General features: G+C 39.7%; 1 protein-coding gene across 4 annotated transcripts in view; it reads left to right on the forward strand.

Annotated features, from left to right (window-relative positions):
• FHL2 (four and a half LIM domains 2) overlaps positions 1-23445 on the forward strand; it is a 54351-nt gene extending 30906 nt beyond the window's left edge. For 3 of the 4 annotated variants that reach the window (XM_042039731.1, XM_042039725.1, XM_042039717.1), the window contains exons 2-6: positions 10074-10248; positions 17041-17215; positions 20852-21021; positions 21656-21842; positions 22571-23445. In XM_042039731.1, coding sequence (XP_041895665.1) covers positions 10093-10248; positions 17041-17215; positions 20852-21021; positions 21656-21842; positions 22571-22722 — 840 coding nt within the window. In that variant the 5' untranslated portion in view covers positions 10074-10092 and the 3' untranslated portion in view covers positions 22723-23445. Of the gene's footprint in view, positions 1-4457; positions 4482-10073; positions 10249-17040; positions 17216-20851; positions 21022-21655; positions 21843-22570 lie in introns of those variants that run through there. The other variant, XM_042039737.1, reaches the window with a different exon arrangement.
• The last annotated feature ends 144 nt before the right edge of the window (positions 23446-23589 follow it).

Here is a 23589-nt window from a genome sequence, read left to right on the forward strand (position 1 = left end):
CATGAGACAGCAAACCTTACAAAAATATATATAGCAGCAAGTCAGTCGGTCTGTGATTGCTACTCCCCTGACTCCAATCTGGAGCTATATTAACTGAGGTTGCTAATTGACACTGAGATTGCCAGGGTCAATAGCTGTAACCTTTATTGATGGCTTTGCGTATTTATATGTTGGCTTGAATAGGAATTGTTCTAAAAGGGACCAACATAAGGCTGTGTTATTAGATAGACAAATGCATCCAAATGTGAAAGAATGCTACAGTTAAGGTTGTCTCTGGGTTTCTGCTGTGAACCCTATTTTCATCAGTTCATAAATTTATGGGACTTCCAGCTTTCTGGCCAAAATTTTCTGTGCCTTATATCTGTGCCAGATAGTAAACTTTGAAAATGATTGCTTCAGGCATTTGGATATGGAAGGCAAAAAAAAAGGTCTGTATTTTTTTATCTTACAAAAATTTATGTCTGTTTTGTGCACCTGTAGATATACCTAGGAAAGGATGGATTCTAAAGATTGCTTTTTTAAATAGAACCTGACCAATTCTTGGTCACATATGGAGAAAATTTTTTTAAAAAAGCATCTGAGTTGCTATATTGAAAACTCAGTTCCTGATGCACCAATAGCGTTACTATCAAAATCTGACCAGAGCATCAATAAAACTATAGTTTACCCTAGCCACAGGGCAAAATGATCTCTGGCTTGTGAACCAACATGTGGTTGAGGTGAGTGGGGCAGCTGCAAAGACAAAATTATGTTGTTGAGAAATCAAATTGTAAAAGTTACCTGGGGTTCCCATATGACATCTCCATCTAACTAGCACACTTGAGGCTAGGGGGTGGACCAGTTCTTGTGGTCTTTTGGAAAAGCCCAAGATGGCTAAAGTGCTGGGATAAAATATAGTTACTTTTGGTTCTCACCATTCTGCCAAATAGTCACTTCCAGGTGGTTTGGATTTACAGGAAAATATTACTAGCTTTTGTGAAATCACTGTTATCTCACAGCAGTGGCTATATCATGTCAAATATTGTTTGGCCATGTGAAGTTCCTACCGTGAAGAGCATGTAATGGTGATTCCCAACTGAAGTACTCAGGTACAAATAATGATCTGTTTCCCATTTCTTAGAGAAGTCTAGGGATAGCACTTTGCCTGAAATCTTTCCTGTCCATACAGACATTAGCTCTCCCAGATGGCACACCATTAGAAAAGAGATCAGACAACTCCTTTGATCACACACAACACAGTCTGCCAGGATTCCATCGTGCTTGGAACGTCAGAAGCAAAAAAAAATAAGCAAACCCAAAACATTGGTGGCAAAGTACAAGTCCTACAATTGTAAGGGTTAGTGACAGTTTCTGCTGCACTGCTCTGCAAACACAAGCTTTCATCCCAAAAGAAAGGGATGAGACAGGCTGCAAAGACCTATATGCACAAGGGACCCCCGGCTCAGTTCTCCAGGGCCTTAGAGGGACTCCTGGCTCAGTTCTCCGGGGCATTGAGCCCTGAGCCTCAGAGCCAAGAAATGTGTTACGTGCTGATGTCCTCACCTCCCTGCCTTGCCTCATCTCACAGGGGCCAGGACATTCAGAGTTAAGGGAAGGTCAGATAAGTGTTAAGACCATCAGCCACAAGCAATGCCTGTTGCTGCTGGCCAGCATGCTCACGCTCTTTCAAGGTCCCCACGGACCAGGGACATTCAGGTCTAAGTCTCATTCATGTTTCTCTGATGGATAAATCTGTCCTGAGCATCTCTGGACAAACTCTGAATGGTGTAATGTTGTAGGCAATCATCTTTCCTCACTTGGGTACTGCTTCAGAGACTGGGGGAATCTCATAATTTCCATTTTTAGACTCATTAATTCTAATAGTGTAATTTTAATGTTTCATTTACATATGCACAGTTATTTGTGATGCAGAATCACCCCAAGTGAGAGTGTGAAATGGCAGGGTAATGACAGGTTTCATGAAAATAAATCTTGGATACATTGACAGCCACTGAAGCATTAACATTTCAACAATATTAATTAGCTATATATAGACAGAATTTGATTGTAAACCACTAGAGCCTTCTTCTAAGGATGAACATCAAAATACCCATGCCAGGTGAAAAAGTTAATTTTGTTCCTTTTCACATACCCCTCTATTTTGTACTGGATTATATCAACTAGGATGTTGAATGGTTACTGTACATGTAATAATACGCTGCAAGAGGAATGCAGGCGAGCATAACACTGACATAAGCATATTCGATGCTCCGTTTTACATTAAATGTTTGAAATTGAAGTTTCAAATATATCAACCACTCAAGAGAAAGGTCTAAGGTATCACTCTGATGGTGTGAGTTAGTTCTAGACCCTTGGCAAACACAAGTGTAAGGGCTCAAAACCCACCACTGCTTCTTCAGTTCATCTTGCATAATAAAAGCAGCAAATTGCATAAAGCCATTAAATACCTGTAAGCTTTCACATAGATGTATTTTGTCTTTGCTCTGAAGCACCCTTGAGATTTAGAGCATGCAGCTCTCCATGGTGGATTCAACATCTTCCTTCTTCAGTTAGAAAGAATCTTGCCCACAAAAATATTTCCTATGTCCATGTCACCAGGCTCTCTATGTCCTTCTGTGCTCTCTTCTGTAGCTCCCACGCACCAGAGGTACTTTGGCTCAACCTTCGTAGATGTTCTCTCTGCTCTCTGTGTCCAGTCTCCAGCCACAAACCCCCCAAAAACTGGGCCAAACTGGTTCCACCCAGGTGCAATCAATCTGGTTTTCTAAGATGTGCCCAGCTGAATGGGTGCCCCCCAAGGTTTACATAGCCTTCTTTGTCATGCTTTGGAAGGCCACGGGCATGGCAGCAGGGAAGTTTGGATAGCTCCAAATGCCCTGAGGCATTCACTGCCACAGCAGACATACATTAACTGATCCCCCAAACCATGCATGCCAATTATCTTAGACACAAGGGGGCTTTGTGGTCTTACCTCGGCAAACAGAACCAGAGCTACGCTGCTAGAGGCCAGAACAAATAATAAAGCATTCTTCTTCCACAGAGTCGTCCCAGCTTTTCTTTGATCCTTTCTATAAAGAAGGAAACACAGGCTATTTGGGACACTGTTCTGGTTTTGTGCCCTGGGTAGTAGTACACAGGATTTCAAAAAGACAGAAAAATTTGGAAACATGACTGAACGGTAGCACATGGCATTTCTGGGTATTTTTATCTTAAAGTCTAATTTCTCTGAGATTAGCAGTGTTCCTGTCAATAAGAGAAAGCAATCCTTTTCTGGAAAAACAAACCTTTGTTGTACTTCCGTGTCTGCAGACATTTAGCTTATACACTACTTTTGCAGGATAGTGCCAGAAATAATAATAAGGTTTATTAATCTTATAATATTTTTCTCCTCTATCATTTTCTCTTATCTGCTCAAATGTTCTTATTAGAAATATGAATTTTTATGCTTAAGCGGTATCAAGTACTCAACCTTTCCTTTGAGCAAGTATTTGCTTATTCTGCAAGAGAAAGAAGGAGGACAGCAATTTCAAAAGGCTTTAAAACAGAAAAAAAGAGCAAGCCTTTTCACTTGAACTGTGCTTTTCCTTGCTGTGGCAGATTTAAGTCATGCTGCATGTTATTTCAATAGGCTCCTTTTGTAATTGAAATATGTGTAGGAATATTGGTAAGACCATATATCCTCCAGTCATTTCAATATCAACCTGAGAACACCACAGAGTAAACTCCGTGGGGTACAAAGTGTCAGTGCTCAGTTCTTCTGTGGCATTTGTAGGTATTACCACCGGTTCTTGCTCTACCTCTGCTGGTGTGGCTCTAGACTGGAGCAGATTTTTTTTGACTGCCAAACACAATAAACCACACAGAAACCACAAGTGGAGTGCTCCTTCTCCACTACTACAACTGGGATTACTTTAGCCAGATGCATGAGGAGCCTTGCCACACAAGAAACATTTTCTGTTAGGGTTTTTTTATTATTTATATTCTGCGAAGGAATACAATCTTAACCAGCACACTATCCACTTTCCAATTCATGATAGGCTGACTGGGCAATCCAGACAGGAACCAGGTGTGCTTTGGTTACCTGCATATGTTAATGCAGTCTGTCTGGTCAGAAAAATGCTCTAAAGAGATAAAAAAACTCTAAAAAAGAAATCAGAATGTTATACCATACGCATAAGTCAGCCATTTCCAAAGAAGGTGAGTCCTTGGAAAAATCCAAATCTAATTTTGAAGAATACTGTAAGGTAACTTTATTAAAAATTAAACTTTTTTTCTTTGAATAGCTCTTAAAATTTAGCATCTAAAGGCATGACTGGGATATTTTACTTGGGGTCAATTTTTTATTGGTTTTTTGTTGTTATTATTACTATTATTTTCAAGCATTAAAGCAAATGTTCCTGGCTTTTGCTGAAGAGCTTCTAAGACATCTGTGAATATCTACTCTGAGCTTAAGAAACAGCAATATACACCTCTGTAACTGAGTACTTATATCTTAACCTTGATGTGGACACAGGTAAGCACTCTGGGCTTGTTAACAGGGCTGTTCTGGGAGAGAAATGACATATCATAAGGGTCTTGTTTCCTTGAAGACAGAGTGTCAAATTCTTTTGATGTGCTTACTTCAGGATTGCTCTTCCATAGCAGCAGCAAGAGAAAAAGGCTTCTGCTTTCTTCTCAGTTTAAAAATTTAAAGGAGAAGGAGTGCAGCTACATCTGCCTAAGCATCCCTGTCTCATCTAGAAGCTGAGCATTAACCCAGATCAGTTGTCCCTCACAGCCTGGCTAGCCTTTTCATTGGCCAGCCTTAGTGTAAGGCAGCAAATGTCCTTCTGTGGCCCCTGGAGGGAGACCTGCCTTCTGTGCATCAGCTGGCTTGGCTCCCCATGGCCAGGAGCCGCTGCTAAAGGGTCACAGCTCCGAGCAACTCAGAGCATCAGGGTCTTATTGCCAGCAGGACCTCCAAGCACACAGGTTTCCTTTGCTCCATCATGACAGTGTTTGTAGGCACTTATTCCATGATGAAGAGGATAAGATACACGTGGACAGCCAAACAAAGAGGGCTACCAGCCTGTAATGTGGTTTGGTAAATCTAAACACACAGAAGTGCTTTGGACGTTGGTGATGTGTATTTACACCAGCTTTCTCATGCTGGGGTTCAGGTGAATTCCAACCATATATAACTTTCCCCCACCTCTCATCAGTACTACATGAAAATGGTCATCTCTTATTTTTCTAAAGTAAATAAAAAAGAAATAAAATTAGATTTCCCCTTTTTCCCCTTGCATGGCCTTATGGTCTGGTTTGGAAAGAGGGTTAGGTCTTCCAGGAGTGTTTTCCTGTTGCTGCAACAAGATGATAGATAATGAATGTGGTAGGAGCAGCTAAGTTACAGGGAAAAAATCACCTCTTGCCAGAAAGACCAGCATAGTTTGAACCGTCAGTTCATGGTTGTAAATAAATCTTTGCATTTCAGCCTTTGGAGCATTAACATAAATTGTTTCCAAATGCTCTAGACCTGCATGGCTCATGTCACTGGAGTTGCCAGACACAAATCTTCCGTCCTCAGGGGAAGAGAAATAAACAGATAGAAAATTCTCCATGTACACTGTTCTTCTGGAAAAATAGTCAGGTGGGAGAAACGTGTGTACATTGTGAAGGAAGAGCTTATGTTTCCTGTGCAGGTGGCTAGCACAACATACTGATCCAGGGGCACAGGTAGAGAGAGCCCCAGCACTATTGACCTAATTAAGTCAACAGCAAGTCCCCCTTTGGCATCTACAGGGGCTTAATTCTGTGTCTCCAAATACTGTTACAACAAGAGATCAGAACTTCACTGAATAAACTAAACAACTCCTACATGTTTTAGATATTTTCCCTTGGCCTCCTTCTCTCTCTTGCGCATGTGCACCTGCCCCTCTCAGCGCTCAACACCCCTAAGAAGAGTTGAAATAAGAGATGCACACAACATCATTTATTAGGCTTGCAGACATAGCTGAAAAAGCAGGCAAGGTCTGTTTTTTCAGCAGTCAAAAGTGTCATGGGATGGGAGAACATTGGATAATTTCTTAATGACATGATGAGACCTAATATCTATGAGTTAATATGATACCTTTAGGAATTGCTGCTAGTAAAATGACACTGAGCCAACATGGGAAGAAGAGAAAATAAGCATAGAATTTAAATCAGTCTGCTAAATTTTTGGTAATTTTCCTGCCAATTCTTACGTCCTGGGAGACACAGTGTGGGTAGTACTAACATTTGCCATAAGCTGTAGCTTCTCTTTTGGGCATGCAACAGAAAGCTCTTTGCCTTTTGGAGATGTACTTGTTATGTCTGATGCTGTAGGAGGGAGACTGAATGGCAGAAAAAATCAATTTCTCCTTCATGATTATGTTGAGAGCAATCTGAAAAAAGCATAACTATAGAATGACTACAGTGATAAAATCTAAAGACCTTTTACCACAAAGAGGTGTAGTAATGATGAGCTCTGTCCCTCAACACTTTACAGTCAACAAGTATCAAACACAAGAGAAAGAAATAGATCAATGGCAAGGAGGTTGAATTGCAATTTGTGTCCATCCACAACTGTGCAAGCCCCTTGTTTTGTTTTGGTTTTTTTCCCTTAAAGCCCAAAACAATGGATAAAGCCTGCACAAAGCCAAACATGAGGGGATTTTATATAACAGGAATTGATGGACTGGCAATGTAAAGGACCATGTGTACAAAGTGACAGGCAAAAATATTGCTCAGTATGATTTCACATTTCTTGATGGTAAGACAACAGTGAAATTATTTGTTTGAAATTCCTGCTAGTATTTAGTACATAGGACCCATTATTACCTTACATTTAATTCTCCCTGGAGCAGAAAAAACCCTGTACAATATGCTCAAAATACCACATAGTAGATCATGAGATCCAGTCCAAGGCCTGGATTTAAACAGGTATGCTTCACCCTGAATTCCAGCTTACTGAACGAAACCACATGAACCTGAATTCCTATCTATAAGAGATATTTGATCCAAAATTGATCCCAGATCCAATGAAAGATTAACATAACTAAACCGAAAATGCAGATCTTGGAAAAATTCCTTTCTTTTCTTTCAGTTTCCCAAATCTCTAGAGTTGTTCCTTGAATCTCATCCAGAGCTGCCCCTGCAGTGTCTTCATAGAGCAGAGTTCATCCCTAAATCCATTTGAGTTGTGGAAATAAGGACTGCCTCTCACTGCTCAGGGTGAGGGGGACAATGCCCTGTGACAATCTTAGAGCACATTTAACTAGATCCCTTTCAGGATAGGAGGGCAGTGCCCAGGAATTTTCTGAAATAGCGGCAGCAACTGTAAAATAATTGCTGAATTATTTTGAATTGTTGAATTATTACATTATTATATGAATTGTGAAATAAATATATTGCATAATGCTTGCCTCTGCTCCTGTGAAATGTACCCAGAAGACAATACAGCACTGAAGATGAAAAGTCCTGTGACCAAGAGACAGGAATGTCCACCTCTAAGGGAACCGTCCTTCTTCCAGTCACAATGCACTTCTATATTTTACATTTAGCAGCCTTGGATGAAATGGTATAAACCTGCAAAGGAATCACAGTCTGTAGCTTTTCTTTTACACATCATCATTGCAGAGAAATTTTTCACTCTTCAGTATTACACATCTACTTTTAATTCAGGACTAGAAAGAACTAATTCTGAGGAAGGGTGACAAATGCAAGGTCATAAGTGGTTTCTGCTCACACTTTAACTTAACAATAATGCACATTAAATGGGCAACAAAATCCCATCATTTGGAAAAAATATCTAGTAAAACCTGGTAAAAGTACAGATTTCTGTCATAAACAGACTATTTGAACAAAAGCTATCACTCCTCTCAAACTTAGTCATACATCTACACATACAACTCAGTGGACATTGGTCTGACTCCATTCATTTTGCTGAAATTACTCCAGAAGGAAATTAAGTCCTGTCTAGCTCCTTCCTGGGAAAGTCCAAACATATTATATAGGTTAGGGGTGTAAACAGGCTCAAAAGAGAGAGGAAAATCTATGATCATCTTTTAAAAGTTCTGGTAAAGCCTGCACCGCTACTTCAAGAGAAGACTAACTTGCTGAAGAAATGTCCCTTTTTATTGTCCCTGTTCTCCTGCTTTATACTTCCATTGCTGGCTCCTGCTGTTGGAAATGGGCTGGAGGGGAGCTTTGGGCAGTCATTGCACTTCTCTCTCCAGCCTGTCTTCTTACTTTCTGTCTTCTTATCAGTCCTGTGATCCTCTCTACTCCTTAAGGACAAAGTGCACTCTACATACTCCCAGCTCCCCTCTGGGATAAGAAAGTTAATTAGTTCCTAGACCATCTTTAAGGCCAAAGTAGTTGCACTGCTAGTCCTGGATTATCAGTAGCATAACGTGACCAGCTGCCAGGATTGTGCTTCCTCTAAGCACATTCTGGGGTTTGGTAGTTTGTCTCTCTTCTTTAGTAGTTACTTGGAATTCATAAGGCTTTCCAGCAGTTGAGACATCACTTACCTACTTCACACATGTAAAAGCACTCACCCCTCAGTCTGTGCTAGTCACCACAAAATTCAGCAGTTGACTGACCATTTAAAAAACAAAACGCTTTCTAGTCATCAGAATAAAGTTTGTCCATTCAGACAGCCCTAAAACCTTAATCACATCCCAGCTAGACAGAATGAAAGATAATAATAAAGACTGAAATCCTGGAGGAGAACTCAGGATTTCAGAATGTCCTATGGGTGGCTCCCGCTGCCAGAAGGAGAGGACAAACTCCAGAATCCAGTGACCTGTGCCAAGAACACTAAGCAAGTAACAACATTATGTTTAAAACTGAGAGCTGAAGTTGGCAATAGGACTGCAGCTGCTGTGAATGTCACTTGTGCATGAAAGACAGAGGTAGTCACTTAAGCTATTAGTACTCAAAACATTTAAGGATTTATAGATCAGATATGGCTTAAAGAGGAGATGCAGCCTAGCAGGCAGTGAAGATCATGCAGTCCAGGTGGCATGTACTTTCTGCTTGGGAAATTCCCTTTCCTAAGCAGGCAGCTATGCCCTGCTCCAGCTGTAACCTCCAAACAAATTTCAGGTGTAACACATGCTGCAAGCCTCAGGTTAAGAAAGAAGGTGATGATTCTAATGAAACCCAAAATAAATTGTCCCAGGCAATAATAAATATTCATGCAGTTTATCAAAGGCATTCGAGTCATCGCTGCTTGTGTGTGCATCCAGAAAATGAGAGAGACGTAACAAAACCGGGGGAGCAAACAGTGATTGTCCCTTATTCAGACAAGCTGAAACATCATAAACAGTTTCTTCCCTTTTCTCTTCCATAATCATTGTTTGACATTTGTCTGAGCCAGGACACCTAGCTCCCATTTGTGTCCCAATACAGTACAGCTGTTAGATAACTCGTCTGGTTGCATCAGAGGAGAATCAGACACAGAGTCACTGACCCTACACCTCCTGTGCACATAGTCCCATGCACGAGCAGAGATGGAGGGTCAGTGTCTGCCTGTGGGAGAATGATTGCTGGACACTGGCTTACTGAGAATGCAGAGAAGGAAGGTGCAGAAGCATATAACTGTGGTGCCTGATAGGCTGCCTGTGACTGAAGTCTACAAGCAATGTAAACCTTTCTCTTGCCTTATGCAGGAGATGTTGCTTCTGAAGATTAGCTGGCTCATCCTCTTAATGGACTTGACTCCCTCCATCCCCTAGGCAGACACCTTCTTTTTTCAGACCTATAGGTCAAATTCCATTCACAAATCCCACGGGAGTTCTTCAGACTCAGGGTTTACTCCTCCCCCTCATTTCTAACACTAGATCTGGCCAAAGATGGATCAGCAAAAGGCTGAATTAGATGGGCTGTTTTCATTGCCCTGCACCGCAAAATTTATAGTCCTGTTCCTTCCTATTGTGTTCATTTATTTGACTGAAAGTTGGATTAAAACTGAGGTACAAAGTGATAAACCAGAATTGATGAACCTTTCCTGGGGGATTGGGTCAAGTGTAGCTCAGTCTGACATGTGCCTGTTCCTGTCCTTGTAGCTGGACTCCAGACACCAACATGACTGAACGCTTTGACTGCGACTACTGCAAAGAGTCTCTGTTTGGTAAGAAGTACATCCTGAAGGAGGACAGCCCCTACTGTGTTAAATGCTATGAAAATCTTTATTCCAACACCTGCGAGGAATGCAAAAAACCTATTGGTGCTGACTGCAAGGTATGTCAGATTTGTGTCTTGTTATTGAAATCTTGACAGAGCAGCCTGGATACAGAGCTCTGAGATTTGTAAGGATCCAGCCTAACAGCTACACATGAGTTTCTTTTGATGGGAGAGCATGTTTTCTGGACCCCTGTATCTGTTCTGTATTGTTTTACTTGGCAAACCCTTCTTTACCAGGCATGGTAATAGAAATATGTTCCTGTAAAGCACAGAAAGATCTGAGGCTCTGATGTAAGAAATTCTCTGCAACTCGTTGGGAGAGCCTGTCCTCAGGGCCAGCTGGGATCTGGAAGGATGACAGAAGCTGGTTTTGCCTACCTTTGGGTCAGAGGGAGCTAAGCCACTGTTGGCTTTGCAGTGACCACACTTCTGTTGTCATTAAGAGACAAGACACACTCAAGACAATGTGCCAACCTGGAGATCACAGAAGTCTAGATAATGCTGACCCAAGCAATAAATCAGATAGAGTTAGAAAAATTTGCCTTTTAAGTACAGAATTACGATAGTGGAATCTAATTAAAGAATGGGATGGACAGAGCAGACGCCTTGCTAGCTTGAGTTGTGCACTGCTACAACACTTGGAAACACCTGCCTGGTACAGATCAGGTGTGACCATGTGCATTTCTTTTAAATTAATCAAAACAACTAGAGTTCATGCCAGTTTCATCCTGCCCGATGAAGACAGGGGAGCCATCCAGTGAATTGTCTGTTGGACTACTACCAACAGACTTCATCTGATATATACCCCCCTTGCACAAAACTGACTTGTTCAAAGCTGGGCAAGATTTTCACTGAAAGAGTGAGATTGTGGTAGAACTGCAATTTGTATTGCATGGCCATAGGATTCTTCACTGACCCAAGGGGATCTGATTTTTGATTTCCCACTGCTGATCCATACCTCTAGAAGCACCAATTAACTCCTAATAGTGATACTACCACTCAATTACTAGTTCAGAGATATAAAAATATATGCTTACTCAGATTGGAAAGAAGAAATGTCTCACACCTTCCAAATCAATCTACAACACCCTATTGGCAAATCAGTAGGAAAGTCCCTTTCAGAAGCCTTAAAAAGGTAAAAATGTTTCACCATTAAGACAGGGAACTGGCAATAATCTGTAAGAAGGTCTAAAATTGCCAGCTTTCCTACAGCTCATAAATATTCAGGTTAGAGAAGAGATACAGCTGGCCTGGCCTGACCTGAAAAAGCAAAATATTTCTGCCCCGTTCCAGAATGTGCTTTTGTTTTAAGGTCTCTTTCTAATCTCCTGAGAAGATATTTCCATGTGTTGATAGTCAAGAATTTAAAAACTTGGACCAGCTTCAACAAATCTCGGTCAAAGTATTCAGGAATTAATCAGGCTGAACTTTTCAACCCAGATTTATGTATTTAGGGAGTGTGGGTGTTATCTGATATACTGCTTTTCTTTACTTTAAAGTGAGACACACTCTAATATCAGAAAAAATAGAAAAAATAGAAAAAAAAGAAAAAGCCCCAACTGTCTGCAATCTAAGAATATTTTATATATGTAAAGAACCAGAACTATATGTGGAAAACACATCTAAGAGACAGTAAACAAAGATTTCTTAAAGTGCTATAAAGTGTGCCAGAAACAAACATGTACTTTTTTGTTTCTCTGACTGCTATTTGTGCTTGTCCATGCTTTATGCTGTAGCTTTTGAAGCTGTTGACCAATTTTAAGCAAATTCTGACAGATGGATAAAAGTTGAAACCTAAATTCCTACAAGTTTTCTGAAAAAAACCCCCCGTGCCTAGTAGGAAAAGAGATCCTATGAATGTTCTGAGATGAAAACTAGAGCAGTTTTTCAATGACAGTAATAGACTCTAGAGGACACATTTGAGAGAGCCCTTACAAGTGCCTCAGACACCAGATGAGTATCGAACGCAGTGTGTGCACTGTGTGACTGAGTGTAATTCTGCCATGAAACCGTCACAAAAAATCAGGTTTCTTCTCATTAAACTGTACAGATACATAGCTATATAAATAGACAAGAAATAGAACACATACATATATGTATGTATTTTTACATAAATCTTTTTACACGTTGCATTTACTTTTTCACCTGAACAAAGGAGATAAATTGTACTATGTTTGGGAATGAGACCAGTGTGTCTACTGCATGTATGAAACGGACTCCAATTTGTTTGTGTGCTCGACATAACCTAAAAATGTAACATTTGGAAGAAAAAACCTAATGGAGTGACAGTGTCATGGGAAAAGGTCACATCCAGGCCTCTGCATCTGGCAGTGGTGTCCACACTTACATCCACATTACAACCTGAGAAGTTCCATGTAGCTCTCACATCAGATTTTCCTTTGCAAGTACTTTCTTGGCCATCATTGTTTCTCTACACTGAGAAAATCTGCCCTGAGAACCAGATGCTCTTAATTTCCTTCTTTCCCACCCTCCCAATTACAATCAACCCTTCTATCACTGACAGGGTTACACCCAAGTGATACCACAGGTGCTGAGAACTGGACAGCCATTTCACTGTCTCTGACACTACTGTAGTGCATCAGCAGTGGTGCACAGCATCAGTTTACCTGAGTTGAGCCTAAGCCTACTCAGACTCTGGTAAATACTCGAATTCTGACAGCACTGGACTGTGAGAGGATGAAATTGATGCCAGATTTTCACATTGTGTTTTAGCTATAGCACAGAGACCCCACAAGGCAACAATGCTGTGGAGAAACATTCCTTGAATTCAAGTCAGGGGAGAATTTCTTTCAATATCTTTCTAGTTTTTAAGGTAGTTTATGGGTAACTGTGATTGTAACTGAGTAGTAACTAATTTGTTCTTTATTTTAAAAGAACAAGTCTCTTCCACCAAAAAATCCTGGAATGTTAATGTGTGTCTGAATTACACCTTTGGGCACAGGCCATTTCATTAACTGTAAACTATTCTGGCTGATGTTCATGAAACTTTCACAGACCAATTAAAAGCTTCATATACTGAGTGGTAGGAGGCACCAGCAGGCAGTATGAAAACATGGTGCCATTTCTCTCACACCTATTACACATTATCCATATGCCAACGGGTTATAGGAGAAATTTACTTTTTCTAGGAAAAATTGGCATTTTATTGGCTAAGTTGCTGGTGAATGCTCACCACACCTACAGTTTCATGCTTCTTTCTGGAAATCCATCCATCATGTACCCATTTGCTTAACTGCTGAAGGGTTACTTTTGGTGGACTTTGGCTTTTTTAATACTTTCCTTGCAGATCCTATGCTATAGAAACCATTCCAAATACAGGAAATTCCTACAGTAATCCTGTGTTTAATGCAGTCCACAAGTTGCCCTTGGCAGGCAGAAGGGCATGAAAACTCTCTCTGTGAAATGTGAAAATTAAATTATAAGTGGATTGTGACATAAAGCTACTGTGTCAGCATGCAGGCCAAAAATTGCTCAAAAGGATCAGTCTCACACATAAACTAAACAAAAAAATAAAACCTCCAGTAAGGAGGATCAGGAAAGGGTTAAAGTAATTATTTTTCTCATTTTTAATGTTTAAACCCTGTCCTGCCACACAACACTTTTTCAGCTCATTACTGAATCTCAGACTAATTGTTGTAAAGTGAAACGGTGAAAGAAGTGGATATCTTAACATCTTCTCATACACATAAGGGGCTGAGTCCAGCACAATATCGCTCGTTTTTACCTTTTCTCAACATGCTTTTGATGGGTATGTTCCAGTCTAACATACTTAAGTGTTTTGTTACAGGGTGTGTGTAGCTAAAATCTGCACAGCATTTAGTTGGCATAGCCCATTTCCTACATTCAACCTTCTGAAAAGACCATTATGGCAGGCAAAAAAAGCCTAATGTAGTCTTCGTTCATGAACAACATATACATTTACTGTTCTGGCAATAAGCTCTCTCATCTCCTTCTTCCTACTGGGTTCCTGTTGAAACCCAGTTCAAGAGAAATGGTACTGCATAATGGCTTCAGCTTGCTTAGACTTAAAAAGCCTGAGGAGAAGACAATATAAATGCAGGGTATTAGGAGCCCAAGCTTAACCAAGCTACCTGATAACCCTAGTCTAAGGGAGTCTTCTGGGTTTTTTTAAAAAACCTCACTTTTCTAAGACACATGCAGTCCCACCCTAGAGGCCAAATAAACAGTGCTGGAGCAAAACTATACAGAACTATGGAGAAGCTGTAAAACATGATCTTGCCAGTGTTAACAGTTATCTTGTCAAAGTTTTCTTTGTGGGTGACATAAAGAAAATAAGTGAAAATACAACAGCAATTAGTTGTATATCACTTGTACTTTCTGCTGGAACAGATTTATTTGGGCTACAGTCAGTTACCATAAACTAGAATTCACATGCCTAGACTAAATCTGATGTACTTTCAGCTTAACAGAGGAGCAGCCTGATATTCAGAAAGCTTTAAGTCAGTTTTTGCACATTTTTCCAGTGTAGAATCTGCTCCAGATCAATACATCCACATCTTATGGACAAGCCAAAGGCTCCAGTAATACATACAACATGCTGAAGTAGACCAAACCTCCTCTTCAGTGACCTTAGAACACTCAGGATGCATAAATGGTTTAATCAGTACCTTGGACTTCCTTGCTCTCAGATGTGACAGATTCAGAGAGAGAAAGCAATATCCATTTCATCAGTCTAATATTCTACTGACAAAGCCAGACATCTTAGACTCTCTCTACATTCAATGACAATAGTAGTTGTAGTAATCCAGAGTAGCTAAAGATTATTCAATCCACTTTTTATCTTGGGTACTTTTTGTTGTAGTTGTGCTTCATCACTTCATCGTGATGAAATATCTGCTGCTGTCACCTACCCAGCTACTGCTTGTAAAATCTTGCCATTGTAACTGACTCAGGAATCAAATCTTTCATCATTGACACCTAATCTTTGTCTTCATTACTCCTCTTCTAAAAGGCATGAACCTTCTTCAGGGTATAATTTCATTGATAAAATAAGCAGCCATCAGCGCATTAATTTTGGATATTAAAAAAATAGCTTGCTGAAAATTGCAAAAACAGAAAAAGGCAGCAAGTGAGGAAAAGTACTTGAATACATCATGTTACAAGAGAAAGACAATCGGATCTGTTGTTCTACTTTCTAGAAGGCAAATTTCACATTTTGGAAAACACTGTTGGCTGTATATCGTATTTTTCTGCTGAAAATATAATATGAAATCAGATTTAGGCTATTCAATTTCACTTAAAGAGAAGAAATAGATTGTAAATAACTTCCAAAGAAGATTGGTTTGAATTTGCTATTAGAAAAGATTAAAATTTTACAGTGAGAAATTCATGCTGTTTCAAAAGGAAGTAGCTGAAATTATTAGATGAGCTGAATAAACAACTGTCTGAAAGTTGTAAATTAGAAGTCTTAGATATTCTGTCACAGAATGCAATCTCAGAGATGAAAAATACATTGGGTATCAACTGTTACTCACAATAATTCAAAAAAATTTAGGTGAGTAGCACAGATATCCAAACAAAAATGCTTAATTGCATGGTCAAATTCTGACAGAAATTAGTAAAGTTTAACATGCTACCATATATAAGCTGACCTAGATGAAACTATTTCAGTGTTTCCTGCTAGCTATTCATGGGAACAAGGCTCCCAAAGACACAATGTTATTTTAGGTTAGCCTAAATCTGTGTTATCTTTTGTTTGCTCTGGGCTAAGATTGCCCATTTGGAGTTACCTGTGACTGTACTGACTGACACAGCACAGCTTAGGCCAGTTCAGGTACGAACCCTTTGAGATGCTTTACATGACTAAAAAATCTGATGTTCTGCCACTCACTCTTTTCCTTCAGTTAATCCAATTTGTTTAGTGCCTGCAATGAATACACAGTAGATCTTGAGCTAGAACCTGAGAAGTTATTTCTGCTGAGTTTTTATACTCCCTATTCATGACAATTCTAGCCTTGCACACTTCCAACCCAAACCAGAGCCTATATATTTTAGGGAAGACACTGTTTCTTGGAATCATCCAAGCTCTGTTTTGTTTGAAGTCCAAAGACACTGTTAACTGTTACATGATTAGGCCACCTTAAAATTTAAATTTTAAAAAGCACAGTCACAATTTTGGTCACAATTTTGAGAAGGATTGTTCCTTTTAAATAATAAAAGGAGTTACTGTGGAGAGTATTTTAAATACTTACATGCCCACACTAATCCCTTGGCCAGTATTCTGGATCCCTGGATGCAGGTACAATGTGGTCTTGCATTTTTCAGACCCATCCACATCTGAAATATAGGTAAACCAGAACACAAGAGTCAGTAAAAATTTGTTGCAGTGAAAAAAACCCCAAAGAGATCAGACTCATTCCACCCTTGGTATAAATCTGTCGAAAAAATACCAGAATGCAATTGGGAAAAAACGGTTTCTGTTCAGGAGTAAATATCTATGGAATGAACCAGAAATCAGCAATAGTTAAACCAAACAGGGGAAGTCAATCACACCTGCAAGGTTAACAGGCTTTAATCTGATTCAAAAGTGGGGCTTTATTCCCAAAGGAAATACCTAAATGAAACTAGCTGTTCCTCTGTCACAAGAAAGGTTACCTTGAGCTGAAAAAGGGTTGATAGTTGTCATGAGCTGCTCTTGGTTATCACAGCAACGTAAGTTCACCTTCGTTGGAACATTTGTTTTCTTGAGCAGTGCAAATTAGCCCCAGCTCCTCCCTGCAGTTCAGATTTGGATGTGTTTGCATTCTCTGAGCTTCCAGTTGTGCAAACTATTCATTCCACTTACTCTGTGGTTTTGGATTTCTACAGGATCTGTCTTACAAGGACCGCCACTGGCATGAAACCTGCTTCCACTGCTTCCAGTGCAAGAATTCACTGGTGGACAAACCTTTCGCTGCAAAAGAGGAACATCTGCTTTGTACTGACTGCTACTCCAATGAATACTCTTCCAAATGCAATGAATGCAAGAAGACTATTATGCCAGGTTAGGATGCTCACTTTTTGGACTAAATATCAAGCCCAAATTCAGCAATATTTGTGAGAAATGCTTTTTCTTGACTATCTCTGCTTAGTCATGGTGAACTGCATAAAAAACTGGTGATGGTGCATTCTAGGCCACTTCCATGACCAGAACATGTAATATTCATAATGGCTCATGGCAGAACTTGCATTCATGTGAAACTTTTTGTGTGATTACTCTAAATTTAGCTTCTCTCAGACAATTGAAAAATTGGCCAAAGTGCCTCTGAGGCCTTTCTTGAGTACAAAGATGTGAAGAACTAGGAAAGAGCTATTTTTTTTTTTCAACATGAAACATGAGGTTATAGTAATAGATTGTTAAAATTTCATCTTCTCATGTCAATACTATAGCATTCTGTGAGATTTGAGGGCTTTAAAGTTGAAGTGCTATCAGTGCAGAAATAAAATATTGAAAGGCAACTTGTAGAATCCTCATCCACACTCCATAATGATTACTAGTTACGTTGTCAGCTAGTTCTGACATTGGTTGTCTTAGATAAGAGGAGAAAACCACTTTATTTTTTAAACATTTTATTCCTGGGGTGTAAAAATGAAGTTTGATGATGAAATAGGACTGCAATATTTAAAAGCAGATGACCCTATCTATTCATGACCGAGTTTAGGCATCTCCTGTTGTTCCATGTGCATCCCTTTTGCTGACACAGGAATAAAAACTGACATACTTGGGAATAGCCAGTGCTAGTTTTAAAGCTGGAACTATATGACACAGAAAGTCCACTCACATCCCAGAAAGCCAATTGTATCCTGGGCTGCAACCAAAGCAGCATGGGCAGCAGGACAAGGGAGGTGATTCTGCCCCTTAACTTTGCTCTCGAGAGATCCTCACCTGCATCCAGCTCTGGGGACCCCAACACAAAAAGAACATGGAACTGTTGGAGGAGGTCCAGAGGAGGGCCACAAAGAGGGCTGGAGTACTTCTCTTATAAAGACAAGCTGAGAGAGTTGGGATTGTTCAGCCTGAAGAAGAGAAGGCTCTGGGGAAACCTGATTGCAGTCTTTCAGTACTGAAAGGGGACCTATAACATAGACAGGGACAAACTTTTCAGCAGGCCTGTTGCGATAGAACAAAGCATAGTGGTTTTAAAGTAAAAGAGAGTGGATTTAGATTATATATAAGGAATAAGTTTTCTACAATGAGGGTGGTAAGGTAAAACACTGGAACAGGTTGCCCAGAGAGGTGGTGGATGCTCCAGGCCTGGAAAAATTCAAGGTCAGTTTGGATGGGGTTCTGAGCAACCTGATCAAGTTAAAGATGTCCCTTCTTATTGTAGGGGCTTGGACTAAATGATCTTTAAAAGTTCCTTTCAACCCAAACTATTCTGTGAGTGTATGATTCTATAATTTTATGTGTATATATTTTTAATACTGTTTGTCAGATTCATCGCCGTTATCAGTGATTTACTGAATGGATCTCTTTTTGTCTATTATGGCAGCTATACATTGATACATAGTAATGGAGGCTGGATTCAGTGACACAGAGAATCCCTTCTTCTCTTATAACCCAAAAGAGAAGAAATTAATTTTTGTAAGCTTTACAACTACCTGCTGGTCTTTAGCTGTTTACCCAAGATAGCTAAGATGTCACCATATTGGAAGAGCTCAGCGTGTTTTTCCTACTTACACAGCACACCACAGTAGTACAGAAGCTACACCAGAGGAACATGGTCACCAATGGAGGCATACTCTTTTTGAAAGAGCCAGCAAGTGACTGGATACCCTTTGTGGAGACTGTTAATGCTAAATTTGCCCTTTGCTTTGAGCCACTAAATGTACCACGCAGATTTAATGAAACTTTATCATGATGTGCCCATTTAAGTGATTACAAGCTTAGTCTTTCAGTCCTTCTGCAAACTCATGACTCACGCTGACTTCACTCTAGCAGCTAACAAACAGGGCTCTGCCTGCTTTGAGTTTCAGTGACAACACCATCCCAAAGACAGCACAGCTGAAAATTTGAAAATAAAACTCTAGACTACCAAAAAAAATCATCTACATCTCCTTTTTCCAGAATATTATTCTTTCAAGGACTGATTTATTTGCTCCTTGGCATGATATAGGAATTTACCAGCATAGAGAGGGCATAATTTTTAGAAGGTGTCTGTTAATAAAATGGAACAGAAATATTCAAGCATGTAAGCATCAGAAAGAAAGATAATTAGCAGTTCACTTACTACTGATGCAAGTGAATTTAAAACAAAAACCAACACCAAATAAATCCTGAACTATGCCTCTCAGCAGAATTTAATGAGATCATAAAAGAAGAAAAATATGCAACTAGTAAACAAAGATGAATTAATGCTTGAGAAGGGGAGAAAAGGTAAAACTTCACCCTGCAGTAATAGGGGCGGGGAGAATTGGCATCAAAGGCATTAGTGTGGTTCTTCATCATCAGCCAACTCGACCAGCTTGTCAGTCTTCCAAGCATTTCACTTTGTTTTTGCTGTTACAGGCTCCAAGAGTGATGCAGAACTGTAGAAACAACATTTGTTTGTTTATCCTTCTGGCCAGTATTAAATATTCTGACTCCAACTGGTACATAGGAAGTCATACCATGTCCAAAGAAATTTATCCATATAATAGGGCATCTCCAGTTTCCTGGAAGGGCTCAGAGTCTACCTGCCATACAGTAAACTGAATCTGCAAAGCACACTATCTGAACCCTAAAATCACATTCTAGAGAAGTGCATTAATTTACTAACTACCATACCACTTTTCTGCTATTCAATAAAGGACTGTCTAAAGATTTTTCTCCCTGCCACATTTCACCCATATTTTCAATACAACTGAAAACAGAGAGAAAGCTTCTTTCTTACTGCAAGTTTCAAGAGACAGAAAGACCTTTAGGATAGGTGCTGCTCAGCTGGAAACAATTGCAAACTTATAGTACACCTCAGTGAGAACAAGAAAAAGGCCCCCAAGCAGGTATGAAATAATCCTTTGTCTCAGACAGTAACTATATTTCATTGGGAAAGGGAGGTAAGATGCTTGCCAGGAATTGGATGCCCCATCCCTGGCAGTGTTCAAAGTCAGGTTGGATCAGGCTCTGAGAAAGAACCTGGTCTAGTGAGAGGTGTCCCTGTCCATGGCAGGGAGTTTAAAACTAGATGATCTTTAAGGTTTCTTCCAACGCAAATAATTCTATGAGTCTGTAATTAACCACGTACCTTGGTGCTATTTGAAAAAGAAACAAAACAGTTGTGGAATGAATGATGTCAATCTTTAATGAGGAATGGCCTTACTTCTGCTCAGCACTAACAGCAGCTTTTATTGGTGTCTCTCCAATTCCCTTGAATCTTCCTGTGCATTGGAATTCATTATTTGCCTAATAATACCACAAAAAGCTGTTCTAGGCTATAGCTATTTGCAATAAATGTTTCTCTTCTTTGCAGGAGAAGAACGACTTGCTCTCCAAAAACCTAAAACGGTACCAAATGTCATGCAAAGCTGTTAGGAACGTTAAATAGCCTCTAGCTCATAGCTGCAATGCTTCTTGACTGACAGCCAGCTGCCAGGCAAACAAGAGCTACGAATTGCATCTATCTCATCCAGAAGTTCAGTTGATGCTCTGGTCTCATTACAGGTACTCGGAAGATGGAATACAAGGGCAACAGCTGGCACGAGACCTGCTTTATCTGCTACCGCTGCCAACAGCCTATTGGGACAAAGAGCTTCATCCCTAAGGACAATCAAAACTTTTGTGTACCCTGCTATGAAAAGCAGTTTGCCATGCAATGTGTCCAGTGCAAGAAGGTAGTGCTATTATTTTGCTTACCTGAAACCTGAGGGATTGAATTCCATCCCATTTTATATCCAAGTAGGTAAAATGTCTCATTTATGTATGTGTAAAAAGATTCAGAATTACCTGATTTTAAGAGATGATATAATTTCAGTTCTGGTTACTGGTAAGAGAAAACTCCCTGACAAAGTCTGCAGAAGCAGAAAGTAAATACTTCAATATGAAATAAACTAGTCTTTCCCAAAGAAAGTAACAGTGAAGTTGAAACACATCAGGTAATTCCTCCACCATGAAGAAAGGGACAGGGGAAGGTACGTAATGAGACAAACTCTAGTATATGCATATGAAAAGCAACATACAAAGAGTACCTTGAAAAACAGAGTACAATTGAAATTGAGATTTTACAATATATGCAGAATAAAGTACTTTTAGTATGGGGCTTCTTTTTATAAATTAGGAAATTACAATAAAGCACTTGCATGATTTTCTCAAGGTCAACTCCAAGCAAAATTATGATCTTGCTGTTATTAAGCCTTCTTCCCCTCCTCCCACCCACTAAAACCTCATCACCTTTCCTCTTTACCAAATCTAAATATGAACCTGCCACCCTTAAGAAAATACTTTCTTGTCCTTTTTTTCCTAAAACAGGCTATCACTACAGGAGGAGTTACCTACCGGGAGCAGCCATGGCATAAGGAGTGCTTCGTGTGTACTGGATGCAAGAAGCAGTTGTCCGGACAGCGCTTTACCTCCCGGGATGAGTTTGCATACTGCTTGAGCTGCTTCTGCAACCTCTACACCAAAAAGTGTGCTGGATGCACAAACCCAATCAGTGGTAGGTTTCTCATGGCTGGTGCCTTTACATTTCGTGGCAGTTTTGTGTGTTGAGTTGCTACTGAAGGCAAAACTAAACAAAAAGTCTCACCTGGTACAAGATATGCCCAACTAAATCTTTTCACAGAACTCCGGCTAGTCATTTTTGAGGTTAAGCAAAAGACAGTTACTCCTAAGAGATATTTTTCCCTTTTTTTTTCTTTTGTACAACTTCAATACACCTTATGATAACTGCCATAGCCTCAAACTCTGGAATGCTTTTTTACTAACCTGCTTCTTTTCCTGAGGCATTCTTCCTTCAGAGCTATGAATCAAGTCATGATACATGACAAACTTTTTTTAATTATCTAAATGAACTTCTACAAAACATAAATTAACATACTCAGATGCCATAAAACATTCTGTAAAAAACTATCAGAATTCTATTCAGAGGCAGGTGCTTTGCTTTTCTTCTGCTGCATGTTGCAGGGCCATCCCTTGGAAGTTCATTTCTGCCATTATCACTAGGGATGACAGCCTTGCTCATTAACTTTGCTGAAAGCAACAGAAGTATTTGAGGATGAAAATATTAGTCACTACAGAATAAGGGTGGGAAAATTAGCACAGCAACAAACAGATTTGTCACGATGGCATTTTTTCACTGCTGTATGTGGGATCTCCACGTCAGTCTGCATCACTTGATGGCTGACCTACTATTCTTTTCTCATAATGATTTTGCTTTTCAAACAGGACTCGGAGGAACCAAGTACATCTCTTTTGAAGAACGGCAGTGGCATAATGATTGCTTTAACTGTAAGAAGTGCTCCCTTTCATTGGTGGGTCGTGGCTTCCTCACAGAAAGAGATGACATCCTTTGCCCTGAATGTGGGAAGGATATTTAAAGCTCAAACTAAGAGGTGAGGAAGAAGGCAGGAAAGCTGTGCTTGCAATATAGTCTGAAACACATGGATGTTCAGAACTAGCTTTGCCACTCTGTGTCTCACTGTACTATTAACATTACTTAACCTTTGTCTTTATACTCTCCAAATCAGGAGGGAAAACAACTTGAAAATCTGTAATAGCAGTGTTGGTGTTTAAGATTTCTATCAGTAACGAAAACTAATGCAAAACCCATTATATAAAACTATTTGGCTGGTTTTGACATAACATACTATTTTTAAGGTGTTTTTTTTCCTAAAAAAATATTCCTGTTACAAGCAAGTGATACAGCTCAAGGGTTACAATGGCCACACACAATACATTCATAGGTGGATATTCAGGGTGAAGCCTTCAGCCCACTGAAATTAATGGCAAAGGCCATTCAATTCCAATAAGGCTGGTCTCACCCCAGTGCTCTTGAGCTATGTGACTAGTGTGTGCTGTCACGTCTGTAGAAGGGCTGCAAAAGTAGAGTGTGTTTCAATGTACATGGATTTGTGACATGCCATAAAGAGATAATGATGAAACAGTGGAAGTGGGAGTGCTTCATGACAGGTACATATTTTATTGCATGACTAGCTGATCGTTGTGTGAAGTACAAGTTCTGATTGACAGTGTCAGTATTACAGTTAGTTGACATCACACTGTACATTGTATTTTTCAAAATAAAATCATTTAAGACAAAACTGTGATTGTGGCTTAATTGTATTTACATAATATTTACAAAAATGTTTTCACATTCTGAAGAAACACAATGCATACAAACACAACCCTTTTTGCACGCAGTTTTTGAAGGTGTGAAGCTTAGACAATTCTGAGAAGGGGCCTGC

Source organism: Corvus kubaryi, unplaced genomic scaffold, assembly GCF_017639235.1.
Source record: "Corvus kubaryi isolate FWS band 111438036 unplaced genomic scaffold, C.kubaryi_AGA036_p1.0 133, whole genome shotgun sequence".
In the NCBI taxonomy this organism is placed as follows: domain Eukaryota; kingdom Metazoa; phylum Chordata; class Aves; order Passeriformes; family Corvidae; genus Corvus; species Corvus kubaryi.